The 18480-nt window shown below is 36.3% G+C and overlaps 1 protein-coding gene across 1 annotated transcript in view; it reads right to left on the reverse strand.

Annotated features, from left to right (window-relative positions):
* Nucleotides 1-1893: 1893 nt before the first annotated feature.
* The window catches only part of cfap58 (cilia and flagella associated protein 58), a 105606-nt gene continuing 89019 nt past the window's right edge, over nucleotides 1894-18480 (reverse strand). Inside the window, exon 18 of the mRNA XM_058792725.1 lies at nucleotides 1894-2212. Coding sequence (XP_058648708.1) covers nucleotides 2071-2212 — 142 coding nt within the window. The 3' untranslated portion in view covers nucleotides 1894-2070. The remainder of the gene's footprint in view (nucleotides 2213-18480) is intronic.

Here is an 18480-nt window from a genome sequence, read left to right on the forward strand (position 1 = left end):
ACATGATTTTGTCAGTGTAATGTTAGAACAGTTTACAGCATTTGCCAGCAGGTGCTAAACTATTAATGCTAAAGAGGGCAAACAAGGAAAAGGTGTAAATAAAGAAGACTACGCCAGAAACAAGGAAGCAAAATAGAACAATGAGATGCTTTCAAAATAAGAGCATGATGGAACAGGGAACATAAAACACCAGGAGATCTAGTGAAAAAAAAAAAAAAAACCCACCAAGATGGCTATCATTAAAACAGTTTTAGTAATCTACATTAAAATGGCTGTTTATCCAAGATTTATGCGCTCTTTATTTTTATGCTTATTACAGTGTGTTGTCAATATCTTAGAAACATGCTAATACCAAATGTTACTGAAAACTAAAAAAACAATAATTGTTTGTGTTGCATATTTTTATACTTATTGGAACATATTTTTATAAGCTTAGGAATATGCTAAATGCATGCTATTGAAATCAATAAAAACAGTTCTATGCTATTTTAACAAATATTTGTGTGTGCTAGTTATTTTACAGGCATTTTTTTGTCATATGCTTATTCGATTATTTATGCTTATTTGAACATTTTATCATTAGCTAAGCAACATGCTAAATGCAAACCTTTATTGATTTCATTAAAAAGTTCAGTCTTATTAAAAATGTAAAATGTTTACTCAATATTTAGGTGTATTTTTATGCATATTAGGGTGTTTTGCTGTAAGCTCATTAGCTTAGAACATCTTGTCATTAGTTTAAATGACATGCTAAATGCAGACCTTTATTAAAATCAATAAAAATAGTTCAGTCCTATTTAAAAAAATTACTGTTTACCAAATATTTGTGTGTGCTATATATTTGTACGCATATTACAGTATTTTATTTAGTATTATTTGAACATCATGTCATGCAAAATGTTTAGCTAAACTAAAATGCAACATGCCAAATGCAAAGCTCTATTAAAATTAATAAAAATAGTTCAGTCTCATTAGAAATCTCTCTCTCTCTCCCACTTCACTTCCTGTCAGCTCTAAACTGTCCTGCCATAATAAAAGGCCAAAAAATTAATTAGTTAATAAATAAATGTACTGTATACCCAATATTTGTTTGCTGCGTATTTTTAGGCCTAGAACATCTTGTCATTAACTTAGCTACAAGCTAAATACAAACTATTAAAACTAGCTCAGTCTTATTTTAAAAAGTGTACTGTTTGCAAAATATTTGCATGCTTTGTATTTTTATGCTCATTAGAACATTCTGTCATTAGCTTACCAACATGCTGAATGCAAAATTCTTCTGACATAATTAAAAACAGTATTATAAAAATACACTGTTTACCCAATACTTGTGCTATTTTTATGCATATTAGTCAGAGTATTTTGCCATAAGCTTTGCAGAATGCTAAAGCCAAATTTTGCACTTTATGTGAAGAGTACTATTTATACGATGCAAAGAGCTGCTATTTATGTAGAGCATTCTAAATCAGTTACTTGTGAGATTTCCTTTCAGTTAGGATGCTGTTTATGTAGGCAGTTGACAAGTCAAGCTCACTAGGTTTTGCATGTGATTGTGTGTCCAAAATGGCTTAGAAACAATTACAGTATAGTCTCTTAAGACTTAGACCAACCAGAATAAAATTCATTGCACATACCCACAAATCCACAAAAAGCCTATGTTCCTAAAAAAAAAAAAAAAAAAAAGTACAAGGGTGTTGAGGATGGCAGCAAGTACACAAAGTGTCATATTATACTCGGCAGCCAACAGCACCTGCACACTAGAAAACAAGAGTACACTACATCTGAGAGCGACAGACAAACAGAGCGACAGAGGACTAGAGAGGCAAATAGAGACTGTGTTTGTGTGTGGATTTGTGTAAGTGTTTAGTGCAGAATGAAACAGAAACTTTTCAGTGAAAATAATAGACTCTATTTATTCCAGAAGGCAAAAAGAACTGACTTTAGTGCATGACTTAAAGCAGCTGACTGGGCAGTTGGCCAGCACCAATAGAGCTGAATAAATACGAGAAAATACGGTCTATCAAGAGGCGATGATGGGTGAAGAGGGTCCTCAGAGGATTCTGGTGGGCATCAGGACTGCTGTTCCAGAGCTTGAAGTGTCATCCTGTTGTGCTGCTTAAAACTGAAGCCTCCTCCAGTGAATCTAGGGCCGTCCGGACGCTGAGGCTGGATCACAGGCTGTCCTGCCTGGGCGAGATTTCGCTCCTTCTCCCTGCAGAGATGACATAGAGTGGAAAGATACAATATTAGGGGTCATGCACACAAGATGTGCTCTTAAGTTCTGTCTACGCTGTCTGAATTTGTCTTCATGTACACATGCATCAGATGTTTATTTTATTCTTATTTTTGTTTGTTTGTTTGTTTGTTTGTTATTAGTGTCTCACTCCATCAGGGTTGAAAAATGTATTGTTAAATTTAATTTAGAAAAAAATTACATACAAATATAAATAAATAAAGACCTCTGAAGTCAATCAAATAGTTTAGTTCTTTTAAAAATTAATATTTTTTAATTATAATTTAGATTGTGTGTGTCTAACCTCAGGATGACTGTTGCTGTAATAATTACACAGTAAATTGCTTTGTATAAAACCATCTCTTAAATAACAGCTTGCACGTTATTTCATACTTTGAAATCTGAATATGATATTTAATATTTTTCATAATAAATCGTATTCATAATAAGACCCTTTTTTTAAGAATTAGTTTATTCTTACAAGGGTTGCACGCATTTATTTGAACAAGTGTGTGTGTGTGTGTGTGTGAGCACACACTCATATATATATATATATATATATATATATACACAGTGGGCCAAAAAAGTATTTAGTCAGCCACCAATTGTGCAAGTTCTCCCACTTAAAAAGATGAGAGAGGCCTGTAATTTTCATCATAGATATACCTCAACTATGAGAGACAAAATGAGAAAAAAAAATCCAGAAAATCACATTGTAGGATTTTTAAAGAATTTAGTTGCAAATTATGGTGGAAAATAAGTATTTGGTCAATAACAAAATTTCATCTCAATACTTTGTAATATACCATTTGTTGGCAATGACAGAGGTGAAACGTTTTCTGTAAGTCTTCACAAGGTTTTCACACACTGTTGCTGGTATTTTGGCCCATTCCTCCATGCAGATCTCCTCTAGAGCAGTAATGTTTTGGGTTGAGATCTGGAGACTGGCTAGGCCACTCCAGGACCTTGAAATGCTTCTTAAGAAGCCACTCCTTCGTTGCCCGGGTGGTGTGTTTGGGATCATTGTCATGCTGAAAGACCCAGCCACGTTTCATCTTCAATGCCCTTGCTGATGGAAGGAGGTTTTAAATCAAAATCTCACGATACATGGCCCCATTCATTCTTTCGTTTACACGGATCAGTCGTCCTGGTCCCTTTGCAGAAAAACAGCCCCAAAGCACGATGTTTCCACCCCATGCTTCACAGTAGGTATGGTGTTCTTTGGATGCAACTCAGCATTCTTTCTCCTCCAAACACGACAAGTTGAGCTTTTACCAAAAAGTTCTATTTTGGTTTCATCTGACATTCTCCCAATCCTCTTCTGGATCATCCAAATGCTCTCTAGCAAACTTCAGACGGGCCCGGACATGTACTGGCTTAAGCAGGGGGACACGTCTGGCACTGCAGGATTTGAGGCCTTTGTTACTTTGGTCCCAGCTCTCTGCAGGTCATTCACTAGGTCCCCCGTGTGGTTCTGGGATTTTTGCTCACAGTTCTTGTGATCATTCTGACCCCACGGGGTGAGATCTTGCGTGGAGCCCCAGATCAAGGGAGATTATCAGTGGTCTTGTATGTCTTCCATTTTCTAATAATTGCTCCCACAGTTGATTTCTTCACACCAAGCTGCTTACCTATTGCAGATTCAGTCTTCCCAGCCTGGTGCAGGTCTACAATTTTGTTTCTGGTGTCCTTTGACAGCTCTTTGGTCTTGGCCATGGTGGAGTTTGGAGTTGGACTGTTTGAGGTTGTGGACAGGTGTCTTTTATACTGATAACGAGTTCAAACAGATGCCATTAATACAGGTAACGAGTGGAGGACAGAGGAGCCTCTTAAAGAAGAAGTTACAGGTCTGTGAGAGCCAGAAATCTTGCTTGTTTGCAGGTGACCAAATACTTATTTTACAGAGGAATTTACCAATTCATTCTTTAAAAATCCTACAATGTGATTTTCTGGATTTTTTTTTTCTCATTTTGTCTCTCATAGTTGAGGTATAGCTATGATGAAAATTACAGGCCTCTCTCATCTTTTTAAGTGGGAGAACTTGCACAATTGGTGGCTGACTAAATACTTTTTTGCCCCACTGTATATGTATATATACATACATATATAGGGGTATTAAAATAAAAAAATCTCTGTAAAAACAGCCACACTAAATGTGAATGTGTAAACAACTGAAATGGCCTTAACAAAACTTATGGCAATAATTGAGAAATTCCAACAATAATAGGCATAATAGGCTTAAGACAGCATGTCAAAAAAACAAACAAACAAAAAGTATTTTTTTTATGAAGTGCTTCAAAGTTAGTTTTAAATCAATAAACCAAACAAAAGAAGCTGGCAGTGGGACAAACATCTTGTAGTGTACTGAGTGTTCACACAAACTACTGTAACATTTATGTCTTCATTATGAATAGTGAAAAGTTGTTAAAATGTCTCGAGACCCTGAGATGTTCCATTCCATTGCACTCGTCTAACGGCTGTTAAACGCAAGAAAGCATCCTGAGTGTGTACGACCCCTTAAAGTGCAGAAAGATGCACGGCTGGGTACGCTTTTCTATTACCGTCCCACAGATAAACATCCACTGAGAGGTGAAGCACCCACATCTAAACAAATCACAAAAAACATTTCAAGCTACGCACACAAAGTCACATTTACATACACTTTCTCTACACTTATGCTCCTGTCCAACACCCACACATCAGACAAAAAGAGCCACACATCCCAGGAGGAAACATCTGTTACTATCCAGCTCGCTTTCAACTGTGCTCCAGTGATCATGGATCTCTCGTTCAACACACCATTATTCCAGGACCTCTCAAAAACACACGCATCTCTCACTTACTTTGTTTGTCCAATAGCAAATGCCATCAATTAATATTCACTGACTGTGTAATGCAATTTCACAGTGGGGCCGATGAAGACATTTGGCAACAAGCTTTAAACACAAGCAAACATGTAGCTCGTCCAACCTTTGTTTCTCCCACTGGTAAACAAACAGAATGAAATTAATGTTGCTGGTAAGATGAAATATGCTGATTCTTGGATGTGGCTCTAGACGTCTGTGAACAAGCTTTGGCTGAAACTCTGTGTGGTTGACATTTTCATCTGGAACAAACTACCACCAACAATCCGTAGTTCACCCCAATTGATTAATAATCTTCTTGACCAAGTAGGATGAAAGGGATTTGCTCTGTGAGGACATTATGAATCAGTAGTTTAGGAAATTACAAGGAGTTGACTGGTTATACACTATCAATCAAATGTTTGGAATGATTGTTTTTTTTTTTTTTTGGATCATATGCTCACAAATACAGCATTTATTTGATCAAAAATGCATTAAAACAGTAATATTATGCATTAATATTACATTATATATATATATATATATATATAAACATTAAACATATATATATATATATATATATATATATAATGTTTCTTATTATCAATGTTGAAAAGAGTTTTTTTTCTGCATAATATTTTTGTGGAAACCACTATACATTTTTTTCAGGATTTTTTTCCATGAGTACAATGTTCAAAATTTATTTTAAATAGAAATATTTTGTAACATTATAAATGTCTTTCGTCACTTTTGATTAATTTAATGCATCTATGGTGAATAAAAGTATTAATTACTTTAAAAAATATTTTGAATGGCTGCAAAAACTGGTTTCTACATTGATAAAAATAATAAATGTTTCTTGAGCAGCAAATCAGCATATTAGAATGACCAAATAACATTTTTAAAATATATTCTAAATAATAGAACACAGTCCCTTTAAATTCTAATAATATTTCACAAAATGAGTGTTTTTACTCCCTTTTGATCCATGAACGTGTCTCTACTACTGTACGTGATTTTCACAGTTTGAAGTCTGTCATAGGAAATCAACACATGCTGTCGTGAATAATTAAGTAAAGCATCTTCTCATTGGATAAGAACATGCAGTCTCATGAATAATTATGACACACAGATGAGTCATCGCTGTACTAAAATGTAAGAAAACATCACATCCTGTGACACTGGCACAATGAAGAATCCAAAACCGAAAGATAAAAATAGCACGAAAAAAGCTTCAAATTAACCAGTTTTCTCATAGAATTAGAATCAACTGATGCTAACATTATCTTCTATGATGTTCAGCACACACCTCTCAGAAATCTCAGAAAATGTCATTTAATGTTTCATGACCCTTTCAATTGTTTGTAGTAAAAGAGCTGTTTTTTATCTTGCTGAAAACCTGCTTTTATCGACGATTTCCATCTTTTATAGCATAAGCAGACTTGTTGACAGTTGCTGGAGCTCACAGGTCTCCTCGGTGTCAGAGCTGCACACTGACTCAACAGTATTTCTAGTTCTGAGTGTGGCGTACTTGAACTAGTTGCTGATATCAGAGCGTCTCAGCTGTGCAGCGGGTTAACCGTACGTGTCCACTGGCGCAGAGTCGAATGTGCATTTCCAATGCGTTCTCTGTTGGAGCTGACACATGCAGGGGATTATGGGATTGACAAGCAGGGAAAGTGGAGAGAACATTAAAAAGTTGAGAAATGCTATACGGTGGGTGTCAGCCAGTCGCTCTGAGATGAAGGCAGTGGATTCAATCTGTCAGTAATGATGGAGATTCTTGAGGGTTAAAATCTTAAATTGTTCAAGTTTGTTTTTTTAAGATTTTTTCAAATGATGAACATGTTTAGCAGCCATTACTCCAATCTTCAGTGTCAAATGATCTTTCAGAAATCGTTCCAATATGCTGATTTGCTGCTCAATAAACATTTCTTATTATCTGTTGAAAACAGTTGTGCTGCCTAGTATTTTTGTGGAAACTATGATTTTTTATTTTTTTATTTTTTCTCCGGGATTCTCAATAAAATTGAATGATTGTTTGAAACAGAACTCTTTTGGCACATTTTTTTTTTTTTTTTTTTGTAATTTTTGATTTGCTTAATGCATCCCTGCTGAATAATAATACTTTATACTGCAATTTCAGGGAATTTACCATAGAAATAGTGTTTTTAACCTTTTTTACTATTATAGTGCCTTTTCCCCCCAATTTCCATAAAATTTTGCATAGAATTATATGATGCAGCACCATCAAGTGGCCAAACTGGGTGTTTTAGTAAAAGCAGCTAACGCCCCTTACAAACGTTTTGCCATCCCTTCATGACAGTGAGTCAAAAGTTCAACTTTTTTTGATAATTATTCGTATTCACCAATCTTTCTGCACTGGTTTGGTTCACGATCGGCTGAAAAACCAAGGACTAGTACAAAAGTAGGTTTTCAAAAAAATGCTAAATGTTCTGTTGTCACATTTACTGCTTGACCAGCAATTTGGGAAGCACTGCCACCTACAGGTGCACTTCGCAACAGCAGCATATGAAATACCAAATTGAGCAAAATTATGATATCGTACCGTTTGAAATATAATATATACCGGTATTTTTCCAGTACTGGTATACCGCACATCCCTAATAGGGTTTCAGCACTACACGCTTGAACCCCTAAAAAAAAGTCCAGTCTTTAAAGGGGTCATCGGATGCCCTTTTTCCACAAGTTGATATGATTCTTTAGGTCTTAATGAAAAGTCTATAACATACTTTGGTTAAAATTTCTCAATGGTAGTCTAAAAAAAACCTTTTTTACCCTGTCAAAATCAGCTCTGTTTTCATCAAGCCATAATAGTCCATGTTGCTTTAAATGCTAATGAGCTCTGCTGACCCCACCCCTCTCTTCCATGGGGTGACGAGCAGACTAACTAGCACATTATTAGGAAAGGCGATTTACAAAGATTATAAAAACAAAAAAACAAAAAACCCTTATACTCCTTCTGTAGATGAAGCTGGATCACGAATGATTTGTGCGAACATAGGTGCATTTAGGCAGATCGGGGATCGGCGCATTCCCTTAAATACGAAAGTAACGTTAATCCTCTGCATCTTCAGTGGCTCAGATGTCGGGAGTAAATGACGACTGCTATATTCATTATTACATCCAACAACAAAACGCCTTAATCACTTATTCGGAGACATCTTGCCTTCCCCTGCACAGGAGTCGACACAATGGCAGACTGATGACAGTTCTCTCAGGGCGGGTCTAAGGTAAGATGGTCTTGTCAATCAACTATCGTGGGAGGGGCCTGTACAGAACTATATCATTCTGACATATATATATATATATATATATATCATTTGTATCATTATAGGATGGATGTGTACACACACTTCCAACACATATTTATGTTCAAACAACTTGCATCTTGATGAATTTTGCATCTTTAAGTCTACAGCAAGTGTGATAAATTGGACTACAGCAGCATACAAGAAATGAAAAGAACTCAGATACAAACAGCCAGAATTTTTGTATGTTTTGAATAAAAGGTGGCTGAACACAGCTCTGAATCATTCTGGCCCAATTTAACACCTGTTTGCTTGTTTATATGGAAAAAAAACAAGGTATACCGCTGTGGTGTTCCCGCTGTCCCTGGTCTTTAATTACACAATGGCCCTCCATCAAATTACATCCATCTATTGTTTATTAAAAGCATGATTAATTTATTGGAGCAAATAAATCAATCAGCATGTTTAGCAGCGCTGTAATAACAATCTACAGGAAGTTTAAAAATCAGTGAATTAGGAATCAGGACATAACTGTATTATATGGAATTATGCAGAAAGCAGTTACATTACGTGCCGAGTTTATTCAATACGTCCCCATGCCGGCAGGAATAATAAAGGGAAAGATATGATTATTTGCCTGTCTTTCAAATCAGTCAGCTCACTCCATCTGGCTGATTATACGTCCCCTCTACCACAGTAATTCAATTATGATCTATAGTTCCACGTAGGCAGGCGGAAAGAGGGAAACAGAGAATAAAGTAAAGCGGAAGGGAGGGAGGGAAGAATGGCCGCTCTAGAGATTATAAATCAATAAAAGACGGTGATTTGTGTGTGGTTGGAATGTGAAGGTTTCACATCTTTAGGAGTACAGCAGAGAATATTCTTCTCACACTTTTTTGCTTTTCTTCTCATCAGAAAAATAATACCGTATCTTCCACCAAACACTTTTCTTTCTTCAAACAGCTCAACCGGTCTTCACGTCCTCTCACTCACAATATTCTGTTAAATATTTAAGGATGATAGGAAGATAGGAACACTTAACATGTTAGCACATATTAATGTCTTTTCAAACCTACATTCAATTATGCAATCAATGATTAATGGATTCATAAAAGATCTAAAATTGCTTTCTAAATTTTTGTGCCACAAAAAAAAAAAATACATCAAATGCACCTAGGGATGAGCATGCTGGTAATTTTAGTCCTCAACAAATAAATCAACAGAGAACTGGGATCCATTTGTGCTTTTTAACATTTATGCTAAAAATAAATTTAAAAATCATTAACTTTAATTTAGCAGATGCACTTCTTTGGTCACAGCCAAAAAAAAAAAAACATCTCGCTGCATCCATAATTTTAAGAAAGCTTGTCAAGTTAAAAATAGTTTCACAAACAGTAGCAATCAGACTACAAGGCACTGCCACTCAATATTTTACAATTCCACACTATGCTGCTAGTAACAAAGACATTACACCGCATTTTTAATCACACTCCTGTGGGTGTGTTTTGACTTTGACTGGTTCCTTTGCTAAGACAATACAGATCCATCACAAAACTCGATGATCCAGCTTGCAAAACTCTTCTCAAAGAAGCAACCTCTTCTACATCAAGGACGTGCCCCATTCAGCTGGAAGAGGTCAGAACAAGACCTCTCATACCTGAGAGCAATTACACAGCTCTCCACGAAGCAGAGAGCTTCAATTCAGCAGACATCACAATGAGAGTCTATTCAGGAGGTGTTTTGATTAGGTTATGGTTTTGCAATACCTTCAACATTCACATAATCCAAAGTTGGTGTCAGTTTAATGTAGCATTGAGAGTGTTTATGTGTTTCATGTGAGCAATCAAACTTCAACTTATTTTTCCTTCTCTACTAATTTCATGTCTCTGTGTATCGATGTAAGCAAATCTCCCTTTACAGATGAAATATCTGAAACTGATCCCACTTTAAATGAAGTTCACAGAGACGTCAAACAAATCTCTAAAGTCCAGGCAAACAGCCAAACAAATGATTCCTCTTTGAACATCATTGGGCACGTTTCCATCTACTATCAACCGAATACTAATGTAATCAATGTCAATGTCAGCTAGACATTGAAAGCTGCCGTCTGTGGAATGTAATTTCTCCACAGTGCTCAACAGAGAATCATTTGCATTATGTTTTGGCACAAAAACACTGACTTAACTGGAGGTTGCTCTAGACAGACAAGAACCATCTCGCCATCTTTCGCTTAATCTCACTCCACTTTTTTTATCTACGTCTCTCCCATGAGACCGTGATCTTTATTGTAATGGCCTAAAAGTGGCTACAGCCACATCCATGACTCAGCGAATCGCTACAGCAGATTGAAGTAGACTACTCCTTAACCACAAGACTTGGCTAAATACCAAGATTCCCTCCATAATTAAAGTGCAAGATGCTGCTTTTCAGACTGAAGACAGTGGTCGCAGAACGGTTAAATACAGTGTGTCTCATCTTAATGTCAGAGGAGGATGGACTCCTCCAGCTGAGCCTGGTTCCTCTCAAGGTTTTTCCGTCCATTACCTAAACATGTTATGCTTTTTGATTCCCTTATCACAGTTGCCACAGTCACTGAGGTCTTTGAGACATTAATGCATGTTTTTTTGCTTTGAAACAACATGGATTGTGATTGAAGATGTTCTATACAAATACACATGAACTGACCTGACCTTAATGCTAGCTAAAAAAGACCAAAAAGTCCAAATAAGCCTCCCAAAAACTTTTTTTTCCCTGTTTTTCTCAGCATTATCGCTGTTTGATTATTTTTTGATGACATAATAGACAGCAGCAGGTCTAATAGGCTGCATTCACACTAATATGCAGATCTATTTTAACACATCAAATGCTTTGTCCTGTCCTTAGGACATAACTCTGTAATTTTGCATTATACAAGCACTTTGAGATGCAAATGCATTTCACTGCTCAAGCAGAGTATCACATAGCAGCATACTGTAACGAACACACACAAAGAATTTATTCCAAATGGAGTGAATGATGCCTTCATAGAGCATTTGGAAGTTATTCCATGGTCTGTCTGAATACTGGATACTGATTGGCTGGCAGGTATGCAGTATAACCGTTTAATGCACAGGTAGTTCTAAGTTAGTTTAATCATCGTTCCATATTAATGCGCTGCTTTAATTGATGCACACTAACCAACCATAGACTGTAAAAAATGGACGACGCACCTTCATTCACGCTGCCACTGTCCCAATAGGGCACGGCCATATTGTGCTTATTTGGGACCAGAGTCTGCGCAGTAGCGAACTCGGGACCACAGTCTGCGCAGTAGAAGGCGAAGTGGAGCCGCGTCCCGCCCACACTCCCACAGAGTCGATCGCAAACCATTTTTTAAATTAGCCTGACTGGTCCAATTTTTGTCTGCTGATTGCTGTATAAGAGGCTTGTCTTAAAATAAGGTAAATACAACTCCAATCTCTTCTTGAATATCCTGAAAAAGTCTGTTGGCGCCTCAGTTCACTCAGAAAGCTGTCAGTCTCAGCTGTCAATCATGACATCACACTCCCCTTTTTATAGCATCACATAACTAACTAAAACCAAACTTATTTAAAAAACGAAACTCTAACTTACATCAGCGTGATAAAATCTACATCAAATGACAAAAACAAAATATTTGAAGTGAAATTTAATTATTTAGTTTGTCTCAAGTCCCATTAGATTATATGGAGAGGGCGGGGTTTATGACCTATACTGGGACCAGCCACTTGGTGGCGATCGAAACGTGATGGCTTCACTTTTGAGGACTAGTGCGGGATTATATCTCTGCCACAATTCTGAGCGCAAAAGATCATATTTTGAGCGCGCAAAAGTGCATTTTGCACGTGCGCAAACTGAGTTTTGTGGAGAAAATGTTCGTCTCGCAAGGAAAAAAGTACTTTGAGCGCACAAAAATCAATTTTGCATTTAAAATAAGTTTTTGGATGTGTGCAAACTTTCTCTTTTGCGCGTGCAACGTTTCACTAGCTTGCTCCCCTGATGTCCGCCCTCAGTGCTCTCTAAACGCAGACGGCTCGCTTGCTCAACACAACCCAGCCTTACAATATGCCATAATTCCAGCCAATCACAGACGAGGCTGCTAAATTCTGCTTTGACAACCAATCACACCATTCTCTGAATTACGGACAACAGTGGAAGAGGAAAAATACAGTGCTAGCATAATTATTATGCAAGTTGATATTCTGATCATACTTTTCCAAGCACAATTTACCAATTCCAAATGACATCAATCTTAATAACTACTATTAATCTTGTATTTAGTCATTTATAACTGATATATAATTGTTCATGAAGGCTGGAAGTGAAAAACACCTTATGTTCAGTTGTGCATAATTATTATGCAGGTTTTCTTTTACAGATAAAATGAGCCAAAAAAGAGATTTAACTCAAACTGAAAGTCAAAAATTATTAAATGCCCCTGATAAATATTCAAAACTAATGCAATACTAGAAATTGCAAAGTTAAGACATGACCATTGGACAGCAAAATGCTCAGTGGGTCAGCAGGGTAAGTCAAAAACATGTGGAGAAGAAAAGATGCATGTTAACTGCAAAAGAATTAAGAATTAAGGTGAAGAATTAGGTGTGAAACCATCATGAACCATTTAGGGTTGTGTTGAGCAAGCGAGCCGTCGGCGTTTAGAGAGCACTCAGGCCGGGCATCAGGGGAGCAAGCTAGTGAAACGATGCATGCGCAAAAGAGAAGGTCTGCACACAGAGGCGTCATGCCCATTCAAAGTGAGGGGCACGTGCCCCCTCAGATTTTTGAGCCAAGTGGATTTTGAACGCAGCTTCCAAAAGACAAAAAATAGCCGATTAATATTTTCTATATTTAATACAATCACACCGGTGTGATTAAATCGTTCAGCGCATCATATGTGTTCGCTGGCTGGCACTGAGCCGCGTTTTTACAGCACTGCACATTATAACCAATCACACACGATTCTGTTGAGCTTATGCATGCAATGACTAATCAGAGGCATTCAGATGAGTCATCGCTAAAATGTCATGTTTTCTTCACTGGCTCGCTGACTGAATACCTCTTTCTGGCGAATTCTCTCATCAGAAACAACAAAGTGCAAATGTGTGTATGAATCTGTAAGTAAGATATTCATTCCATAGTGTAAACAGCTTCAGTGATTTTAATGGGAGTTTTTGAGAGTGCTTGAACTCTATACTGTCATTATAAATGTTCTTTGATAATGTAGCTAAATGTTCTTTTCTCTCTTTTTGTACAATGAAGTAGTAGTTATGATTAGTAGCCTAACTTACAATATTTTTATTCACATTACATTTCAATGTTAAATTCACATTGAATATATAAAGTCGTATTAAAATATGTTATGGCATGATATCTGTTAATTAAGTAAACAGACAGGTTTTAATGCATACTTTATAGATTACATTACTAGGTTACTTTGACCATAGCCCACTAGATCAACTAACATAATCTATAAAGGTGAGAATCAATATACTTCATGATATAGTTAATGCGTTTGGGAACACACGGAGAGAGAGAGAGAGAGAGAGAGAGAGGTCGGAGGTCGGAGATCGCAGATTGCACTGCACACACAACTTGTTGTCAACGCTTTCCTGTGATTTTTATTACTAAAATAAAAGATAGATACTAGATCGCTACATTATATTCCACAGCAACGAGGTGATTAAATCGCTGTTTTTGAAGTAACGTTAATTGTTTGTAGAGAGACGCGCAGACGCAGCAAGCAGGTACACACAACTGTCATCTCTCTCTCTCTCTCTCTCTCGATTGATCGATAATTAATTGAAATACTGAATAATAATTAATTCAAATAAATGTGGTCTTACTGCAGTATTTCATCTCTGTGTCATAGGCTGAGATTGCGGGGGGCCAGGGGGGCCTTGCCCCCAATGATTGAAAGATTTTACAAAATATTTGTTCATTAATAATGTTTTCAACTCAATAGTAAATATGCACATAATGTAGTTATTTTAATATATTTTACTGTTATTTTTTGTAAATAATTTAATAAATAAAATCAAACTTACTAATGGCTTATAATTTCTTATTTGCTAAGAAGTTGGCGCATGACGAATCTGCATTTTGGCGGATAATAGCCTATGATTGCCTGTTGCATCATGACAAGAATGGATATTTAGCGGGGTTTTTTACAACATACAACAACTGCAGAGGAATCTGAACCTAACCAAAATAAAGACAGATGAAGCTAGACTCCAGACCCCGACAGCCTCATAAAGGTGATCCACAGGACGCTCCGTTAGCAGTTCAGTGTTTTACATTTATGTCAGGAAAAGGACCATTTACATCCAAATGTAATTTAATGCACATAGAAATATATTTCAGAATATAAACTGCTTAATCGGCCATTTTCAGTAAGATTTAACATTACTAAATGTGTTTGTGTGCCTGCACTTTTAACTTGTACAAAGTCAAAAGTGGCTCCAAAACAGAAAGTAAACAAAAACAACTTGCATATTGGAAACTGACAAAACTGTGGCAGTTGTGAGTCTTACAAGTAAGTAATTCTTATTTAAAACCTCCGACTCTGCTCTCAACCAAACCTCCACAAGATATTTCCAGTCAGTAAGCGCTCACTCAGCTATGAGCCAAGAAGTTATTCCTGAAGGGCTGTATTTGCGCATTAGCTTATATGCACGCTGAGTGTTTCTGCACCTTGTCACGCTTGATCAACTCTCATTACTGCCTCTTGTTTGCATCACACCTTATAAACATGGCTACCGATGCCGCCTGTCTCACTCGCTACCCAGAATGCAATAATCCACATGTCCTCATTTGCATGCAATTTATTGTGAACTTGTCAGCGTCGTGGTTGCCTCCTGTCTATTCTCTCATTTCAGATGAAGGCATCAAGACACCATCATTCATCGCACGTCATCTGAAACAGAGAATTTACAAGCCAAGCCAGCTGTGATTACATTTCTCTTCGTTCCATTCAGCAAGCAAGAAAAAAAAAGTCAGAAAATGAATGATTTGATGACAGGCAACATTAAAGTCCCAGTCAGAAAGTTTAAGATGTTTAAAGTGATTTGTTTGTTTTGCAGTGGTTAGCGAAATATTGATGGCTTGCGATAAAATGCTGTCTAGGGACATAGAGCAGTTAACTGACACCACAAGTTTATTTCTTCAAGTCAATTTCGGCACATGTAACAAACTGCTGTGCTCTAATTTAAAAGAAATCTCTGAGTAATATTACTTCACTGTCCCAAAACCCCAAAATAAAAAAAACTAAAAACTTCATATAACATTTAGGACATCAAGCAATGGCATTAAAATATTCCTAATTGCTATTGATTTCTTGTTTTTTTGCCGTTCTGACATTTCATTTAAATGGCCTATGTTTCTTTGAAAGAGAAGGGAAAAGCAAGGTCTATTTCGATGTACGGTTTGTTAGGCCTTATTCAATCAATAGATTGAAAAAATGCTTGGAACTTATTACGTGTTTTCCCTAGGAGACAAGAAGGAAGCAAACAGTGTTTATTTGCTTTGCTCTCAATGTGTTCTTAACGGTTCTATAAATGTAGTATAAAAATATAATTCGGTTGACTATTAATCCCAATACAGAAATTTCGAAGAAATGAAGGCTTTGCCACCCACTCCTCTTCTGAAAATTATTTTGTGGTATTGCAATTTGGACTTAAATGTCCAACCTTATGAGCTCTTTAGCAATGCTAAAAAGGAGATTTGTGGTCTGATCTGGAAAAAAAAAAAAAAATGCACAAAAGTGTACTCTTTGATGAACTTCTACTCAGATTTGTTTTTAAAAAAAGCTAAATAGTCTGCACTGCATTTTTTTTTTTTAATTAAAATTTGAAGGACCATTTTGTTTTTTTGAGACTAAACATATTATGTATTTATTTATTTGTTTGTTTATTTAATTATTATTTTAATGAATTTATGCACCCTGAGTTGGTAGATTGCAGTGATTTTTATCTTGTTATTATTATTATTGCTATTATTTATTATTAGCTCTTAAGCCATTCTTCAAAATCTAGATGAATGGTAAGATACTAGCTGTGTTATCCAGTAACACCAGAAAAAAAATGACATTCATATCGGTGGGCGTTTAGCTTACTCTTGACACGGCACCAGCTTGCCAAGCCTTCATGTTTACAAGTAGGTAGCACTTTTTGCATGAAGCCAAGGTGTATGAAAAAACCCCCACCACCATTGTGTGGTTAAAGCAGTTAATCCAAATGTCCTGAGCGAGCCAATATGTCTTCCGGAGTTTTGGAGCAGATGGAGCCAGTTACCACACCTCAGTGGAGCTGAACCACGCAAGCAGAGAGAACAGAAAGGGTTGGTCGAGATTAAGTTTTAAATGGTCTGTGAGCACATCTGAAAAGCGAAGGAGAGAAAATGAAAAAAAAAAGAGGAAGACAAAAGAAATTTAATGGAAAACAATAGCATGAAGCATAAAAGCCTTTAAGTGAAAGATGGAGAATAAAACCCAATAGGACAGGAAAGAATACAGAAGAGTAAACGCACTTGAACCTATCAAAACAAAAACACAGTGGCTTTAGCTTCTGCTCAGTGCTGACAGATTATTTGATAGCGAGGAAAAAGGCTGGGGCAACTATTTTTAATCTAAAATTAATTAGGGAATTTCATTTGGTCTTGAAAGCAACCATGCAATCATTAACATTAGGAGCAAAATTACACAGCGCCAAGCTTTTGATCAGCAAGAGACTGCTATTAGGAACAAAGGGAGTGTGAGTGTTCATTTACTTTATAATGCCATTGTCGATTCTTTGAAATGCCACTCACAACATATGCACTGGAGTTTAAACCATTTACATTCCCCAAACTCCCCAAAAGCTAAACATATAAATGTTCAGAGTAGATTGTTCCAATGCAACACCACTGATGCCATTATGGCAGTGAATGTTACCCCACCACATTTACACATACACTATTTGCTACAGACAGTCTGGTCCAAAAGTCTCGAGTTTGGGATTCAAAATATTATTTAAATGAAAAAAAAAAAAAAATCTGAAAAATTCTAAAGACGTTATGATGCCAAATGTCATAAATAAATAGACAGATAGATAGATAGACAGACAGACGGATAGATGGACGGATGGATGGATAAATAAATAAATATTCAAGATTTTCTATGGCAAAACAAGGACATATTAGACATATTGTAACAAATTCATGTTAATTTTTCAGTTAAACTCTGTTTTTATGCTAATAATATTATTTACAAAGGGGAAAAAATGTGTTAAATTAGAAAAATAATTTTTGCTAACAGTCTCAGGTTTTCGAACCCAACTGTATTAGGCTTAATGGCAATTAATAATGGTCAGGTACATTTACACACAAAGGTCCTGCATTATTTATTCAACTTTTTAACCATCAAAATCCATCCTTCGACTTGTTTTGATCCATCTAAATCTATTCATTGATGTTACTATAATTGCTGCTTTAAGCCATGAAAGATTTTCTGCCCATTTCAAATGTAGACGGGCTGCAACATGCACAAACCAGAAAGGTTCAAACAAGCTATGCAAGCAGCTTTCCGCTCCCTTGATGCCATGCGTGTGTGCCTCTCATCTCTTGCCTTATTTCAGGAAATACGACAATCTCCGTTTCATCCAATATACTGAAAATGCGAAAATGTAAATTTCGCAGCTTGCAGCATTCAGTGTTACCAAACCACGTATTATTCAATATAAATAATTTAATAAAAACATTGTTTTGTCCCAATATTTCAACACAACTGACACTGTTTGTAAATGGTCAGAAAAGCTAATTATAACTTCCACACTAGCAGGACATTTATATTGGATGTTGCACTGCAGGGGAAAACTAAATCGAATTGTACTATGGAGCCCTGCACATGACTTGTGGGGGAAAAATAAATATTAATAATTTGTTCCTAGAATTTAATTTGTTCCTACAACTTATTAATTCGTGGCCACATTTTATTTATGCATTCCCTCGTTAAATCTAGATTAAGGAACAAATTACAACAACATGGCCAGAAAAAAAAAAAAGTATGATCCCCCACACACATATCATGTCTAGGGCTCTATACAATCAAACTTGACTCAATTATAAAAAGCTAATAAAT

This window comes from Onychostoma macrolepis, chromosome 01, assembly GCF_012432095.1.
Source record: "Onychostoma macrolepis isolate SWU-2019 chromosome 01, ASM1243209v1, whole genome shotgun sequence".
Lineage (NCBI taxonomy): Eukaryota > Metazoa > Chordata > Actinopteri > Cypriniformes > Cyprinidae > Onychostoma > Onychostoma macrolepis.